General features: G+C 37.1%; 1 protein-coding gene and 1 long non-coding RNA gene across 9 annotated transcripts in view; both read left to right on the top strand.

Annotated features, from left to right (window-relative positions):
* LOC127862921 (elongation of very long chain fatty acids protein 5-like) overlaps positions 1-17464 on the top strand; it is a 33977-nt gene that overhangs the window by 7694 nt on the left and 8819 nt on the right. For 4 of the 5 annotated variants that reach the window (XM_052402196.1, XM_052402199.1, XM_052402197.1 and 1 more), the window contains exons 2-6: positions 418-486; positions 2389-2582; positions 9036-9122; positions 12147-12318; positions 13526-13650. In XM_052402196.1, the coding sequence (XP_052258156.1) occupies positions 418-486; positions 2389-2582; positions 9036-9122; positions 12147-12318; positions 13526-13650 (647 nt within the window). The remainder of the gene's footprint in view (positions 1-417; positions 487-2388; positions 2583-9035; positions 9123-12146; positions 12319-13525; positions 13651-17464) is intronic. The other variant, XM_052402198.1, reaches the window with a different exon arrangement.
* Positions 2603-7198, top strand: LOC127862930 (uncharacterized). 4 transcript variants are annotated; one of them, XR_008040862.1, is made up of 5 exons: positions 2603-4190; positions 4664-4995; positions 5064-5165; positions 5336-5437; positions 5472-7198. It is a non-coding gene; the product is annotated as an uncharacterized LOC127862930 (long non-coding RNA). The 4 variants fall into 4 exon arrangements; XR_008040864.1 differs by having other exon boundaries at positions 2603-4995; positions 5370-5437; XR_008040861.1 differs by having other exon boundaries at positions 2603-4995.

Raw genomic sequence — 17464 nt, 5'->3', positions numbered from 1 at the left:
TTCTTAAATCTTAATATAACAACACAAATTGCAAGAAAAACTGTCTTTTATGCACTTTTTTCATTCTGTCCAGCCCGTCTGTAAACCCCTTTGAACCCAGTTGATCCTGCACCTTGTGTTGAAATTGATACAGAGTGTACCACAATGGGAGGCGGAAAACTACAACGGGCGAGGCATGGTCAGGGGTGATAACCCCAAAAAAGGGTTAGGGTAAGGGTTAGGATTAGGGGTCGGGTTAGAGTTAGGGTTGGGTTTAGGCTAACCCAAACCCTAACCCGACCCCTAACACTAACCCTAACCCTAACCTTAACCCTCTAACCCCCCCTTGCGCAATACCATACCATGCCTCGCCCGTTGTCGTTTTCCGCCTCCCGTACCACAATAGCTTATGCTCAACTATAAAGTTGCTCATTTCAGCAGACATGGGTGTGCCAGGACTCACTGAAGTGATGGAAGTAATTAATGATGTTCACCGCAAATATGCAGGTAACTACCATCATTTGTAACCTACATATATATTTTCATGATGACAACAATATTGTTCAAAGGTGTTGTGTTAAAGTAATATTTTAATACCAGAACTTTTCATTGTAAATTCTTAGGACACAATACAGTGTGTGTTCACTAAATACTTTTATAATAGAAAGTAAGAATGGTGATATGATGAAAACTGTAAATATCTGTCTATTTAAACCGGCCTTGATGTTTCACAATCTTTAACTGTTACCAAACAAAAAATCTTCAGACAATCATAGTGTGCATCAATAAAAAAACACTGAATAACTTTTTCATATTCAAACAAACAATTTCACATGTGTGAAAATATACCTGTAGGGAAGAAAAAGTCAGAGAATTTGTCTATACAAGTTTAAAGTCTGTATTCTGTATGACTGTATACAGGTGATTGTCTGTATACTATATGACTGTAGACATATGATAGTCTGTATATAATACTATATGACTGTAGACAGGTGATAGTCTATATACTATATGACTGTAGACATGTGATAGTCTATATACCATATGACAGTCGACATGTGATAGTCTATGTACTTAATGACTGTAGACAGGTGATAGTCTGTATACTATATGACTGTAGACATATGATAGTCTATATACCATATGACTGTAGACAGGTGATAGACTGTATACTAGTACTTTATGACTGTAGAAATATGGTAGTCTATATACCATATGACTGTAGACATATGATAGACTGTATACCATATGACTGTGGACAGGTGATAGTCTGTATACTATATGACTGTAGACAGATGATAGTTTGTATACCATATGACTGTAGACAGCTGATAGTCTGTATACCATATGACTGTAGACAGATGATAGTTTGTATACTATATGACTGTAGACCTGTGATTTTCTGTATAGTATATGACTGTAGACATGTTATAGTCTTTATCTGTATACTATATGTCCGTAGACAGGTGATAGATAGTCTGTATACTATATGACTGTAGACAGGTTTTAGTCTGTATACTTTATAACTTTAGACATGTGACAGTCTGTATACTATATGGCCGTACACAGGTGATTGTCTGTATATAATACTATATGACTGTAGACAGGTGATAGTCTGTATACTGTATGACTGTAGACAGGTGATAGTCTATATACTATATGACTGTAGACAGATGATAGTCTGTATACTATATGACTGTAGACAGGTGATAGTCTGTATACTATATAACTGTAGACAGGTGATAGTCTATATACTATATGACTGTAGACAGTTGATAGTCTGTATACTATATGACTGTAGACAGGTGATAGTCTATATACTTTATGACTGTAGACAGATGATAGTCTGTATACTATATGGCCGTATACAGATGATAGTGTATATAATATATGACCTTAGACAGATGATAGTATGTATACTATATAGCCGTAGACAGATGATAGTCTGTATGCTATATGACTGTAGACAGATGATAGTCTGTATACTATAAAACTTTAGACAGGTGATAGTCTGTATACTATATGACTGTAGACAGATGATAGTCTGTATACTATATGGCCGTAGACAGGTGATAGTCTGTATACTTTATGACTGTAGACAGGTTTTAGTCTGTATACTATATGACTGTAGACAGGTTTTAGTCTGTATACTATATAACTGTAGACATGTGATAGTATGTATACTATATGACTGTAGACATATGATTGTTTGCATATTTTACTGTTGACAGGTGATGGTCTTTTTATCTACATATTGTTAGACTGTTAGTAGAATCGAACATGTTTTACAAAGGCTTTAAAAAAAGCCAAAGGTATATCTTTTTTCGCACCTTTTAATTAGTTAATATAATGATATGTAACATGAATTGAACCTTAAATGTTAACTTGATTTTGATGTGTGTGTTTTAGATCCGCGTACCAAGGACTGGTTCATGCTGTTCAGTAACCCTGTGCCAGTCTGGTTGCTCACTGCCGCCTACCTGGGCTTTGTGATGTGGTTGGGGCCTCGCTTGATGCGTGACCGCAAACCCTTCTCCCTGCAGACTTTCATGGTTGTGTACAACATCGGCCTTGTCATCATGTCAGTGTACATGTTTGTAGAGGTAAGACCCGTACAGGTGACTCGATAGGCTTGGAGGAACTGAGACAGACAGATTTGCATATTTAGTTTAATAATACTTGACTATATATTTTGTCTGTACTTGTATTTATCTCCAAACAATGTCGAAAATACAAACCATAGTATCATCAAATAGTTTGAGCTGTAATACTCACTTTTTTGTTAAGGTATGTTTGCTATAACTTTATATGGATATCTCTGTTTCTACTACAGATACATGTATTCAAAAAAAAAATAACACGTGTGTTTGTGGTCATTGAAGGTGGTCCCTGACCAAGGCCTATAACTTTGACCTGCAATTTAGCAGAATTATGCTTTTATGCTTTTGTTACTTAGCAAAAGCAAATTCAGGTTGATTGTGAGTGCAACAATACCATTGACATTAAAAAAAACTATATGTGTTCGATTGTTTTTATAAACTGTATAAACTTTCACAGCTCAAGAACAATTCCTGTGTTCTGCAATTTAGCATCATTATGAAAGTCAGGATTGTGTGCAACAAGTAAATATCTCTGTAACTTTTACAGAATATTCAACTTGTATTCAATTTCATAAATTAAGACCACTTTCCAAACCCTATAACAAGCAATTGCAATTTAGCAGGATGATTTCATTTTTATGCCCCCGGTAGGGTGGCATATAGCAGTTGAACTGTCCGTCAGTATGTCAGTCTGTCCGTCCGTCCGAAAACTTTAATGATCATAACTTTTTCAATATTGAAGATAGCAACTTGATATTTGGCATGCATGTGCATCTCATGGAGCTGCACATTTTGAGTGGTGAAAGGTGAAGGTCAAGGTCATCCTCTAAGGTCAAATGTCAAATATATGGCGTCTGTCCGTCTGTCTGAAAACTTTAACATTGGCCATAACTTTTTCAATATTGAAGATAGCAACTTGATATTTGGCATGCATGTGTATCTCATGGACATTTTGAGTGGTGAAAGGTGAAGGTCAAGGTCATCCTTCAAGGTCAAATGTCTAATATATGGCGTCTGTCCATCCGTCCGAAAACTTTAACATTGGCCATAACTTTTTCAATATTGAAGATAGCAACTTGATATTTGGCATGCATGTGTATCTCATGGAGCTGCACATTTTCAGTGGTGAAAGATGAAGGTCATGGTCATCCTTCAAGGTCATATGTCAAATATATGGGGTCTGTCTGTCCGTCCAAAAACTTTTACATTGGCCATAACTTGTTCAATATTGAAGATAGCAACTTGATATTTGGCATGCATGTGTATCTCATGGAGCTGCACATTTTGAAAGGTGAAAGGTCAAGGTCAAGGTCATCCTTCAAGGTCAAAGGTCAAATATATGGCATCCATCCGTCCGAAAACGAACATTCGCCATAACTTTTTTATGCCTCCGAAGGGTGGCATATAGTTTTTGAACTGTCTGTCAGTCTGTCCGTCTGTCTGATTGTCAGTCAGTCTGTCCGTCCGTCAGTCCGTCTGTCCGAAAACTTTAACATTGCCCATAACTTTTGCAATATTGAAGATAGCAACTTGATATTTGGCATGCATGTGTATCTCATGGAGCTGCACATTTTGAGTGGTGAAAGGTCAAGGTCATCCTTCAAGGTCAAGGTCAAAGGTCAAATATTGCAATATTGAAAATAGCAACTCAATATTTGGCATTCATGCATTTCTCATGGAGCTGCACATTTTGAGTGGTGATGGGTCAAGGTCATCCTTCAAGGTCAAGGTCAAAGGTCAAATTTTGCAATATTGAAGATAGCAACTAGATATTTGGCATGCATGCGTATCTCATGGAGCTGCACATTTTGAGTGGTGAAATGTCAAAGTCAATGACATCCTTCAAGGTCAAGGTCAAAGGTCAAAAATTTTCAATATTGAAGATAGCAACTTGATATTTGGCATTCATGTGTATCTCATGGACCTGCAGATTTTGAGTGGTGAAAGGCCAAGGTCATCCTTCAAGGTCAAAGGTCAAATATTGCAATATTGAAGATAGCATCTCGATATTTGGCATGCATGCGTATCTCATGGAGCTGCACATTTTGAGTGGTGAAAGGTCAAGGTCATCCTTCAAGGTCAAGGTCAAATTTTGCAATATTGAAGATAGCAACTTGATATTTTGCACGCATGTGTATCTCATGGAGCTGCACATTTTGAGTGGTTAAAGGTCAAGGTCATCCTTCAGGGTCAAAGGTCAAATATATGGCTTCGAAGCGGCGCAGTAGGGGGCATTGTGTTTCACGAACACAGCTCTTGTTTTTAATAAATTGAATTTTTAAATAAAGATGTGTGTGCAAGAATACGTAATTGGTAACTACAACAGATGAGCACTTGATGCCTGGTAGGTCATTGACTAAGGCACATGATGCCTGTTGGTAGGTCATTGACTAAGGCACATGATGCCTGTTGGTAGGTCATTGACTAAGGCACTTGATGCCTGTTGGTAGGTCATTGACTAAGGCACTTTATGCCTGTTGGTAGGTCATTGACTAAGGCACATGATGCCTGTTGGTAGGTCATTGACTAAGGCACATGATGCCTGTTGGTAGGTCATTGACTAAGGCACATGATGCCTGTTGGTAGGTCATTGACTAAGGCACTTGATGCCTGTTGGTAGGTCATTGACTAAGGCACATGATGCCTGTTGGTAGGTCATTGACTAAGGCACTTGATGCCTGTTGGTAGGTCATTGACTAAGGCACATGATGCCTGTTGGTAGGTCATTGACTAAGGCACTTAATGCCTGTTTGTAGGTCATTGACTAAGGCACATGATGCCTGTTGGTAGGTCATTGACTAAGGCACATGATGCCTGTTGGTAGGTCATTGACTAAGGCACATGATGCCTGTTGGTAGGTCATTGACTAAGGCACACGATGCCTGTTGGTAGGTCATTGACTAAGGCACATGATGCCTGTTGGTAGGTCATTGACTAAGGCACATGATGCCTGTTGGTAGGTCATTGACTTAGGCACATGATGCCTGTTGGTAGGTCATTGACTAAGGCACATGATGCCTGTTGGTAGGTCATTGACTAAGGCACATGATGCCTGTTGGTAGGTCATTGACTAAGGCACATGATGCCTGTTGTTAGGCCATTGACTAAGGCACATGATGCCTGTTGGTAGGTCATTGACTAAGGCACTTGATGCCTGTTGGTAGGTCATTGACTAAGGCACATGATGCCTGTTGGTAAGTCATTGACTAAGGCACATGATGCCTGATGTTAGGTCATTGACTAAGGCACACCAGTCTGAGCAGCTAGGAAGCCCATTTTATGTTGTAGCATTCATTTACAATAAATATAGTGGGCAATGGCATTTATTTAAAATGTTGTAGGGTCTTATATAAAAATGCACAAACAGAACACATAATAACATTAAATGTTCATAAAAATTGCCAAATCCATGTGATGTCTGTTTAGATCATAGATTTATTTTTTGTTGGTATTCAATGCCTTTATAAAATGTGTGATAACCTGTCAAAACCTTATCAAGCACTCATTGACTGCGTAGGTGTATGCATGGATTAATTGCTGGGCAAATATTTGCACAGACATTGTTGACATTTCCATAACACTTGGATAAACAGATCAATTTTTTTTAAAGCTTTAAGCTTCATTCTATAGGTTATCATAAGATGGTTAAAGATTTTGATTTAACATTATAAACTGAATCAAATGAAATGCAAAATCTTGAAATTTACATAGATTTCAAAACCGGTGTGAATCAAAGGTTATTCATCTTCACTTTCTGATGTTGTTTTAGGTTTTTAGTTCACGTGAGAATGAAAAGCTAAATGTTAGCTATTGTGTCAGCGTCCATCTAAATGCAGTATGTGGTGTGCGTCGTCAACTTTTAGCTTTTTACCATTCTATAGGCCAAATTTGTATTCCAATATTGACTAAAATGGGCAAAAATGTTTATCTGGACTATATGCAGGCCAAGTCACCATGTCAAATGTTAGATAAACCTTTTACCACTCTATAGTCCATAGTTTTGACTCAATCATGCTAAAACATTGTCAGAATATTTATCTTGACATTTTCTAGACCGCAGTTGAACCTCGGTCAGGCCTTTCAAAAATGTCAGAATGTTTATCATGACAATTTCTAGACCAAATTTTGAATCTGGGTCAAAAACATTTCATCACAAAGTCACAATGTCAAACCTGAAAAAATTGTTACCACTCTAGGGTCAAAATTTTGACTCGTTTGATGAAACTTGCTTAAAGAGTGTTTATCTTGAAAATATAAAAATCAGGTTTGAATCTGGGTCAAGTGTGGTAAAAAACTAGATCATCTGGTCAAGTTTTCAGCAATTGGTATCCATGCATTCATGTGGGCACTTAATCTTGTTGATTATCAATAACTGGTAGATGGACAGCTTTAAATATGTTTGAGTTCCTTTCTAATGTGCTTTATTAGAAATGACATCATGTGTTTCAAGTAAATTGAAATAGATGATGTCAAAACGTTTAGTATTTATAAAAATTATCTGAAATTATGATAACAGTATATGCAAACAATAACAGTAAAAGTCGAGGGGTAGAGTAAATATTTCACCCCAAGGAGAATCATGTAAAGCAAATTTTCGGTTGGTAAATGGCACATGAACCACTTCACACGCCGCTGTTTACAGCAAATGACGTAATCAGCTAAGTCAATATGTCTGATGCACATCATACGCTTTTTTTTTTTATGTATAGCTGTCACGCGCGGCGGACTCTTATAGTCATATTACTCGGAATCAACTGTAAAGTAATCATTTTAGTAAAATCGAATCAGATTCAACAAAACAAACAATTTGATACCAAGATGTAATATATTTTAAACACAAAATGCAACACAAAAAGCAAAAAAACATTTTTTACAAATATTAAGTGCCCGTACTCATGATGTCATTATTAACAAGTCAAACGACAAAAGTCATATTCTTTCCTGCTAAAGCTGCAGTTTTTTAGTATTTTTTTTCATTATTTCTTTAAAATCGGGGACATAGAGGTATGATAAATAGAAAAACAGGTTAGTGACTGATCTTTTTGTAATATATTAGACTCAGGACGAATAAAATAATAAAACAATGTTTGCTTAAAATAACTTTGGGATTATCCATGTAGTTCTACTTTCCTATTCTATTTGTAAAGAAATAATTGATGACTAAAAAAATTGATGGGATAAATCGAATACTAGGTCGGTGCCGAAAAAAGCGAAGTTTATTTTGCTTGGCCCGAAAATCTGAACTAATCGCCAAAGCTCCTGGTTCAGATTTTCTAAGCCTTGCAAAATAAACTTCGCTTTATTTGGCACCGACCTATTATCCTCTATATTCATTCTGAGTTACATTTATTTACCCCCACAAACAAAGTTTAGGGGGGTATATAGGAGTGAACTTGTCTGTCGGTCTGTCTGTCTTTTGGTCGGTGGGTATTAAGTGTCCACTCTCTAATTCAAGTTGTTTTCATCTGATCTAAACCAAACTTGGTCAGAAGTCTAGGTCAAGTCTAGGTCAAGTTTGAATATGGGTCATGATGGGTCAAAAACTAGATCACGGGGTCACTTAGTGCGTTTTAAACATTCAGCATGTTGTCGGCTCTCTACTTCAAGTAGTTTTCATCCAATCTTCACCCAACTTGGTCAGAAGTTTTATCCAGATGATCTTAAGGCCAAGTTCAAACATGGGCCTTGCCAGGTCAAAAGCTAGGTCACGGGATCACTTAGTGTGTTTTAAACATTGAGCATGGTGACTGCTCTCTAATTGAAGTAGTTTACTTCCGATCTTCACCAAAGTTGGTCAGAAGTTTTATATAGATTTTACACATTCAGTATGGTGTCCGCTCTCTATTTCAAGTACTTATCATCCGCTCTTCACCAAACTTGTTCAGAAGTTTTATCTAGATGATCTCTATGCCATGTTCGAACATGGGCCATGCCGGGCCAAAAACTAGGTCACAGGGTCACTTAGTGCGTTTTACACATTCAGCATGGTGTTCCCTATTTCAAGTACTTTTCATCCGCTCTTCATGTGGGGGTATTCGTCACGTCTGTGACAAAGCTCTAGTTTATTTACCTTCTTACGTGCTGGTTCATTTTAACCTTTTGTTTGTATGTATTTTCATTTTAAAGTGTTACATGGGATGTCTTGTGGTTGGCCAAGATTTCTTATCACAATCATGTTCACAGTTAAGAACAGTTCATGTTTTATCAATGCTTATTGTGTTCAGGTTGGTAATACCTAGGCTTATTGTCTGTACATTCATCATGATAAAGCAGAGACGACAAGAGTGAAAATGCTATACAAGAATAAACATTAATTAAGATGAAAAAAAACATTGTTTCTGATCTGACTTAGGGCTTGAACTTCAGTCTTTAGTAACTTAAAATTTTACTGGTTATAAAAATATGACATAATAATGATTTGTCATTATTGTTGTGAATGTACCAAATCTATTGCAGTTACTGTTGAGTACTTCTGCTGCCGGCTATAAATGGCTCTGTTCTCCATACAATGAAAATACTTGGAAGAACCCTCTTGAACAAAGGGTAAGGGTTTACAATAACACTCATGCATTTAAAGTGTGTTTTGATTGTTTAATTAATATGCTTCCCACAAGAGTTTTAGGTTACATACTGAGGCGGGTACTCTAGACTGCTCTAGAGTCAGCAGAGGTAACAACCTGATTGGCTGTTGACAGTTGGCCATTGTGCTATGGTACTATGTGATCTCTTTTGACAGGTGGCCAATGTGCTGTGGTTCTGTGTGATCTCTGTTGAAAGGTGGTTAATGTGCTGTGGTACTATGCAATCTCTGTTGACAGGTGGCCGTTGTGCTGTGGTAATATGTGATCTCTTTTGACAGGTGGCCAATGTGCTGTGGTTCTGTGTGACCTCTGTTGAAAGGTGGCCATTGTGCTGTGGTACTTTGCGATCTCTGTTGACAGGTGGCCATGGTGATGTTCTAATATGTGATCTCTTTTGACAGGTGGCCAATATGCTGTGGTTCTGTGTGATCTCTGTTGAAAGATGGCCATTGTGCTGTGGTACTATGCGATCTCTGTTGACAGGTGGCCATTGTGATGTTCTAATATGTGATCTCTTTTGACAGATGGCCAATATGCTGTGGTACCGTGTGATCTCTGTTGAAAGGTGGTTAATGTGCTGTGGTACTATGCGATCTCTGTTGACAGGTGGCCATTGTGTTGTAGTAATATGTGATCTCTTTTGACAGGTGGCCAATGTGCTGTGGTACTATGCGATCTCTGTTGACAGGTGGCCATTGTGATGTGGTACTATGCAATCTCTGTTGACAGATGGCCAATGTGCTATGGTACTATGCACTCTCTTGCCTGTTGACACAGGGTTGTCATTATTAACCGATTGCCGATCGAACTCATCGGTTAAAATCGCCAGAAAATCGGTTGTTTTTCCCGAATCTTTAAAATTGCGATCGGAAGTTTGTATCATGCAAACCTAAAATAATTGACGAGGAATAAACGTACTATAGTAGAGCGACGCCCGGTCATTCAGTCAGTCCATTAACTCCGCCTAAGAGCTACTGTTTTCAATGAATTTCTCAGCGAGTGGCCAATATTGATTTTTTTCAGCTGTCAATCAAATTCTTCTTGGTAAGAACGTCAACCAATCAGCGCTCGGGCAGCCGAATACACGCCGACTCCACGTGAAATTGTATCAAATAGCTGTACATTTGACAGATTATTACTGACCGTATCTCAACAAATGCTGCACTGTAGAGCGTAATTAACTAGTTTTTTTAGTTAGAGAAAAAGTTTCCACATATTAAAAAAATCATATTAAAAAATGCTCTCTGATTTTCTACCATGCGACCTCTGCGCTACGAAGTTGTTATTCAGCATCTAAATATTAAAGTCCACGCTTTCTCCAAGGAAGAATGACGTGATGTTATACATGAAGTCTAACTTTGGCATGATTTTAATCTGTACATGAAAAACACGAGAAATGTGTCTCTGTTGCTAGAATTTTCTTAATTTTCCATGAATAATGAAATCTGAAAATGATTTCGGATAACACATTTAATTATACGCATTTGAAAATACTTTAATTAAATAATGCATTTTGTTATACAAATGGTCATAACACATAATGTAATAAGTAGGTAACTAACGTGTTTTGAGATTGCCAAACTATGCATACATATAGGTCTACATGCATGAATGATCTGACAAGTTATACCACGATCCGGAATGAAAAGTACTCGGTAAAATTTAAAGAAAGGCGCGTTTTTATTTTCAGAAATCCACTTTCACTTTCGCAAACTTTTCTGAAAGGAGGTACCGTACATGTAACAGTTTAGATTGACTGTTTGACTTGTCGTTATTACTAAATATAAACGGTTCTCAATGCTCTCAAATCGCGTCACGTGATTCACGCATGTTCAATCGGAATTTCCTAATCCCACAATTCAATTTGTATATGCACTTGCACTAAATGGCGGACGACATTCATCGTCAACATTGGGCGTAATTTGGTTTTAAAAAAAGAAATCGTAATAATACTGGATTATCGGGTAATGGATATTATTGGAACATGCAAAGATCTATCAATATAATATGTTTTTACATTGTACAGTATACTAAAAATGTGAAAATCTTAAAATTCGCTATTCTTTTTAGACCTCATTTTAACTTTTTATGCTCTGAGAATAGCAGTATTTTGTCCCTAAAATGTCTATAATTCGTTTTCGGTCGGAGGGCTTCGCCCACCTGACCTCCCTACCAGGGCCTTGCCCTGGACCTACAAGGGGGCCTAGGTGGCCCCCTTGACACCCGGCCGAATCGGTTACTTTTCCAAAAAAATCCTTTGTTTACAATCATAATGACAACCCTGTGACAGGTAGACACAATGCTGTGATACTATGTGATCTTTGTTGACAGGTGGCCAATGAAATGTAGAACAATTCAATCTCTGATGACAGGTTGCCAATGTGCTGTGGTACTATGCAATCTCTGTTGACAGGTGACGGATGTGTTGTGGTACTATTTAATCTCTTGCCTTTTGACAGGTAGGCAATATGCTGTGGTGCTATGCAATCTCTGTTGAAGGGTGGCCAATGTGCTGTGGTACTATGCAATCTCTTGCCTGTTGACAGGTTACCAATGTGCCGTGGTACTATGTGATCTTTTTGACAGCTGGCCAATGTGCTGTGCACTCTCCGTTGACTTGTGGCCAATGTTCTGTGGTACTATGCGATCTTTGTTGACAGGTGGACGATGTGCTGTGGTACTTTGCGATCTCTGTTGACAGGTTGCCAATGTGCTGTAGTATGGGATCTCTGTTGATAGGTGGCCAATGTGCTGTGGTACTATGCAATCTCTCTTTTGACAGGTTGCCAATGTGCTATGGTACTATGCAATCTCTGTTAACAGGTGGCCAATGACTGTGACACAATGCAATCTCTGTTGACAGGTGACCAATGTGCTGTGGTATTATGAGATATCAGTTGACAGGTGGCCCATTTGATGTGGTACTATGTGATCTCAGTTATCAGATGGCAAATGTGCTGTTATACTATGCCATCTCTGTTGACAGGTGGCAAATATACTATGGTACTATACCATCTCCAAGGCCATAGAGCTTCTGGACACAGTGCTTATGATTATGCGCAAGAAAGACAGCCAGGTGACCTTTCTGCATTTGTTCCATCACTCCACAATGCTCAACATCTGGTGGTGGGTCCAGACCTTTATCCCTGGGGGCCAATGTAAGTACCAGCAACTACTCAGACTTTGAGACCACAGTTTATAGCACACACTCACAGTAAGTACCAGCACACAATCTCAACTAAGTGCAGCAGTAAGTACCAACAGGCACTCAGGGTTGGGGACCACAGTCAGAACCACAGTAAGTATTTGTACACACTCACACTTGGGAGCCACAGTAACCACAAGCACACAGTGACAATTTGGGGCCACAGTAATTACCAGCACACACACTTTGAGCCCACAGTAAGTACCAGCACACTTTCACACTTGGGGGCCAAAGTAAGTACAAGCACACACTTACACTTGGGGGTCACAGTAAGTGCCAGCATACACACTTTGGGGCCATAGTAGGTACAAGCTCACACTAATAATTGGGAGCGACAGTAAGTACAAGCACACTCTCACACTTGGGAGCCACAGTAAGTACCAGCACACACTCACACTTGGGAGCCACAGTAAGTACCAGCACACACTCACAATTGGAGGCCACAGTAAGTACAATCACACACACACACTTGGAAGCCACAGTAAGTACCAGTACGCAATCCAACTTTGGGGCCATAGTAAGTACCAGCACACACTCACACTTGGGGGTCACAGTAAGTACCAGCACACACTCTGACTTTGGTGCCATAGTAAGTACCAGCTCACACTCACACTTGGGAGCAATTTGATGTACCTTTTCAAGTGAGTGATTTAGGGCACCATGGCCTTGTTTTACGAACAATATGTATAACTATTTGTCAAAATTATTTATTAAGTTATTTGTTGGTAAATGAAAGCTTTTTATGTAAAATTCTAATACAAGGAACACCAGTGAGGACCTTGTACAGATTAACATCCCACTTGATTTATGTAAGCATGTTGATTGACACCTGCTTATAAATGTTCATAGCACAACAGTGCAGAAGATCAGGAATGGTCTTGCAAACATAATATGTTACAGTGTAAAGCAAACACCTATAAAAACCATATCATTGGACTGCCCCTATGCCAATCAGTCAAGACAGGTTTTAATGGACAGCCAATGTTCAGCTTTTCCAAAGGAGATTTGTGAAGATATTCATGTTAACATGATTTAACATGTTTTAAATATTATATAAAGTAACATAATAAATATCTATACAATTTGCTTGTGAAGGATAACATGCTTACTTTTCAGTTGAAGCCATTTTAGAGTTGTGAGGAATGTTTTTTTTAATGCAGCCTGGTTTAGTGCCTGTCTCAACTGTCTGGTGCACGTAGTGATGTACTTGTACTACGGTCTTGCTGTCATACCTGCACTGCGGGACAAACTTTGGTGGAAGAAATACATCACCACTTTTCAGTTGGTGAGTACAGTTGTAGAGGTGATATGCAATGTCCCGGTTGGTTGCCAGTGACACTTGCTATAGTGTCAGAACCGTATAGTGTCTGAAACTGCTGGCAACAATTGCTTTAATGTCTTAAACTGGTAGCAACACTTGTTTTAGTGTCTGAAACTGCAAGCAACAAATGCTAAAATGTCTTGAACCTGTAGCAACACTTGCTAAAGACTCCAAACTGCTATTGACAATTGCTTTAGTGTCTGGGACAGCAAGCAAAATATGCCATAGTGTCAGAAATGCTAGAAACTTTTGCTATAGTGTCAGAAATGCTAGGAACACTTGGAATAGTGTCTGCCTGACTTAAACTCTTGTTCTAGTGTGGGGAACATTAGCAAAACTTGCTTGAGTGTCAGAACTGCTAGCAACACTTGCTTTAGTGTCAGAACTGCTAGCAACACTTTCTATAGGGTCGCAACTGCTAACAACACTTGATATAATGTCAGAACTGCTAGCAACACTTTTTATAGGGTATGTAGTGCTAGCAACACTTGCTTTAGTGTCAGAACAGCTAGGAGCACTTGTTATAGTGTCAGAACTGCTAGCAACACTTGCTATAGTGTCAGAACTGCTAGCAACACTTGCTATATTGTTGGAAATGCTAGCAACACTTGATATAGTGTCTGTTCAGCTAGCTACAGGGCTCGAAATTAACACTAGCACACTCGCAAAATGCGAGTGAAAAATACTGATTGCGAGTTAAGTTTTAAGCCACTAGTATTTTTTGCGAGTAAAGAAATAGTGAAAAAAAGTGTAATATTGCTAAATGCGCTCGACATCGTGAACGCTAAACTGTAGGTCAATTTATAGAATGTTCGAATACCCGTATGCTTAAGCGCACACCTTGTATGTAGACTGGTATACTTATAGTTTTATTAAGGAAATAACAATTTTTTGGTGTGAAAAACATTGTTCTTTGATCTTTTCAAATAATTTGTTAATTATCAAAGTGTAATAATAACACCTAAAATTAAAGGAGTTTTTGCACACCATTATTATTAAATTTCATAAGTCAGAGTTGGTAAATTGGATTTTTCTGGTCAAAATGTGTTTTGTTGAACTGTCACACCTTACCTGTCATGTATTCTTGCCTAGATTTTTTAAATTCTTTTTAAACAAGATAGTGAAAAAATATTTTATTTTCAATTGTTATAAAAATAAAAAACATAATAAGAAAAAATTATTAAAACAAAAAAATAATTGAAAAGAAGATTATAGAGTAGACCCACAATTGAAAAACATTATTTGTTGGCAAAATCAAGAACTTTGATTGCTTATTCATTTAAAGACCAATTGAACTTTTAAATATGAAAGGAAAAAAAAAACCTCTTAATACTCTGAAAGGAGACAAGTAACTATTAAATTAATAGCAAGTTACCTCCTTTTGTTTGAGTGATATGAAATTGCCTAAGGGCAGATTAGCTTCATTGTCAATATCAGAGACATAACACTGCATGCATTTTATGCACTGCTAATCAAATAGATATATCAATAGATAAGTGAAATACTATGGTTTCTACAATAGTAAAAATACTTAAGTAACAGATGTGATACACTGAGATAAAGATATTGCTGAAAAAAAAGTATTAATGAATTAGATGCATGTTATTACATTATGGTAAAATGAAAATAAATGTATAAATTTAAGGTTGTGTTTTGTTTATACTAAATATTTTTTTATTTATCATTATTTTTATTTTATTTTCAATGCTTTTTCTGTCTGTTTATTCTTGAAAAAAGTATTTATGATTTAGATCAAAGACCTATCAATATACATTCCTGATGATTTAGTGTCGTTCTCCCATTTGCATTCTGTTCAAAGTCTTCCAAAAATCCACAATTCAAAATGTCCGTCTCATCTTCCAGGTTCATTATGTCTGGACCATTATCAATGAATCCTGTATTCAGCAACCCTGAATCATCATCTAAACGAACACAGTATTCCCCTCATCACAGGTTTGGACATAAACATTACTACATGTTGGACTGTTGCCAGAACATGAATCATTTGACAATCCCGATAGAGCAGGGTTTTTTTCTTCGATAGAGCAGGTATTTTCCATAGGTACTTCTGTGTACAAAAGCCCTTACTGCGTTTCTTCCGCGGCATCCTGCAAAAAATAAATGTTCATATAAATGTACATATTATATGTGCAGATATGGTTTCATCAACATAAAGTATGCGTGAGAGATATTGAAGTATGAACATGTAATAATAATTGTCCACATACTAATCGTAATAATAACATTAGTATCCTCTTAAACAAAAATGAGAACAGAACTTATTCATTTATTCACAATAAACAGTTTTGTTTTTCATGTTTAGCAGAAGCATAAGAAGAAATATTTATAAATAGTAGAAGTAGTAGTTGTAGCAGCAAAGCAGCAGTAGCAGAAGAAACATTTGCAGTAATAATTGTAGAAGAAATTCTGACGATTCATGATTTTTAGCAAAGGTTACTTATTAAATACTTAATGGTTAGGCCTGCGCTTTTAAATTATTGATGAATAAGCAATTGACACAACTTACTATTGACCAAGGTTAAAACAATATAACACAGATTTCAATAAACCATAACGGTGTTTGGCAAAGACCTATCGCTCCGATTCGCTCGTACCATATAACAAAGCGTTGCTTTTAATAAAGAGTAAATTGTATCATAAAATGCAATCTACGAGGATCAACCACTACATATAATTTAAAATCAACATTGTTATAAAGTGTAAACATTTCAAAGGCCGATCTTTTATCCTGGTCCGAAACTTATGTTTTATAGTTCATTTACATGTAATATCTGTTTGATCGGAAATTATCGGAAATATACCCACTGGATGAACCGTCTGCTGAATCGACATTTAAAATTACGCATGCATTGTTATTCACTTAGCACCATAAAACTTTAGTATTGGTATTGTTAACAATACTTTTAAAGAGACATTTTATTTTCTTATTTGACTAAATTCGTTTTAATCGCTGATTGCCAATGTAAGAAAACCTTCAATAGGCGTATTTGATTGGAAAGGTTTTATTACAACCTTTGTGAAGATCAGAGTTCACTGAACCAGCGAGACCATCTTTCTTATTGTGTCCTGTTAAATCCACTTTTTATCTCCATATCGAATGTTGTTACATGCATATGCTGACGTTTGTTTTATTTATCTGATTATGCATTAGACGCGATGTGTTTTTTTCCGGTTCAATGATCAAAGCCAAATGATTTTTTTTTTTAATTTAGTTATTTGTTTACTTTAAAAAGAGTGTAAAAGTGCACATTTATTCAAAATATACTCGCAAAATTCTCAAGACGATTTTATTGAAATAAGTCCTTCAGTCCTTAATAAGCAAAACATATTGAAGTAAAACAAACATTTTACAAGCTCAAAACAATCTTATTATGACAATATCAGAGAAACCTCTGGGAAAAATGAGATTAATGCGTGTGCGTTAAGTGTGGTCCTTTATAATCGAAATATTGTTTTAAAGCGAAAATGGTCACCCCTAATTGGCCTGTCGGACTGACCATTCTTATCTGGGATGACACTACACGCATGCATGTCCGAAACATTTAAGTATATGTAATACAAGAAGAGATATCCAAGTGTTCACTAAATTAAGTGCTATGAGTTAAGTCTACCAATGTAGCAATATGAAACTGAAACAAAAAAAGGCTACAATTAACCAAATCTATTCACAAATAGCAAAGTTATTCAAAAAGGCGTCCAAGCTATTTTTGAAGTCTTCCCTTCTCAATGTGTAAATGTATGAAACATGTAAGTGTAT

This window comes from Dreissena polymorpha, chromosome 16 (assembly GCF_020536995.1).
Source record: "Dreissena polymorpha isolate Duluth1 chromosome 16, UMN_Dpol_1.0, whole genome shotgun sequence".
Classification (NCBI taxonomy): domain Eukaryota; kingdom Metazoa; phylum Mollusca; class Bivalvia; order Myida; family Dreissenidae; genus Dreissena; species Dreissena polymorpha.
Note: the sequence above shows the minus strand (reverse complement) of the source record. Positions and strands in the feature narration are given on the sequence as shown.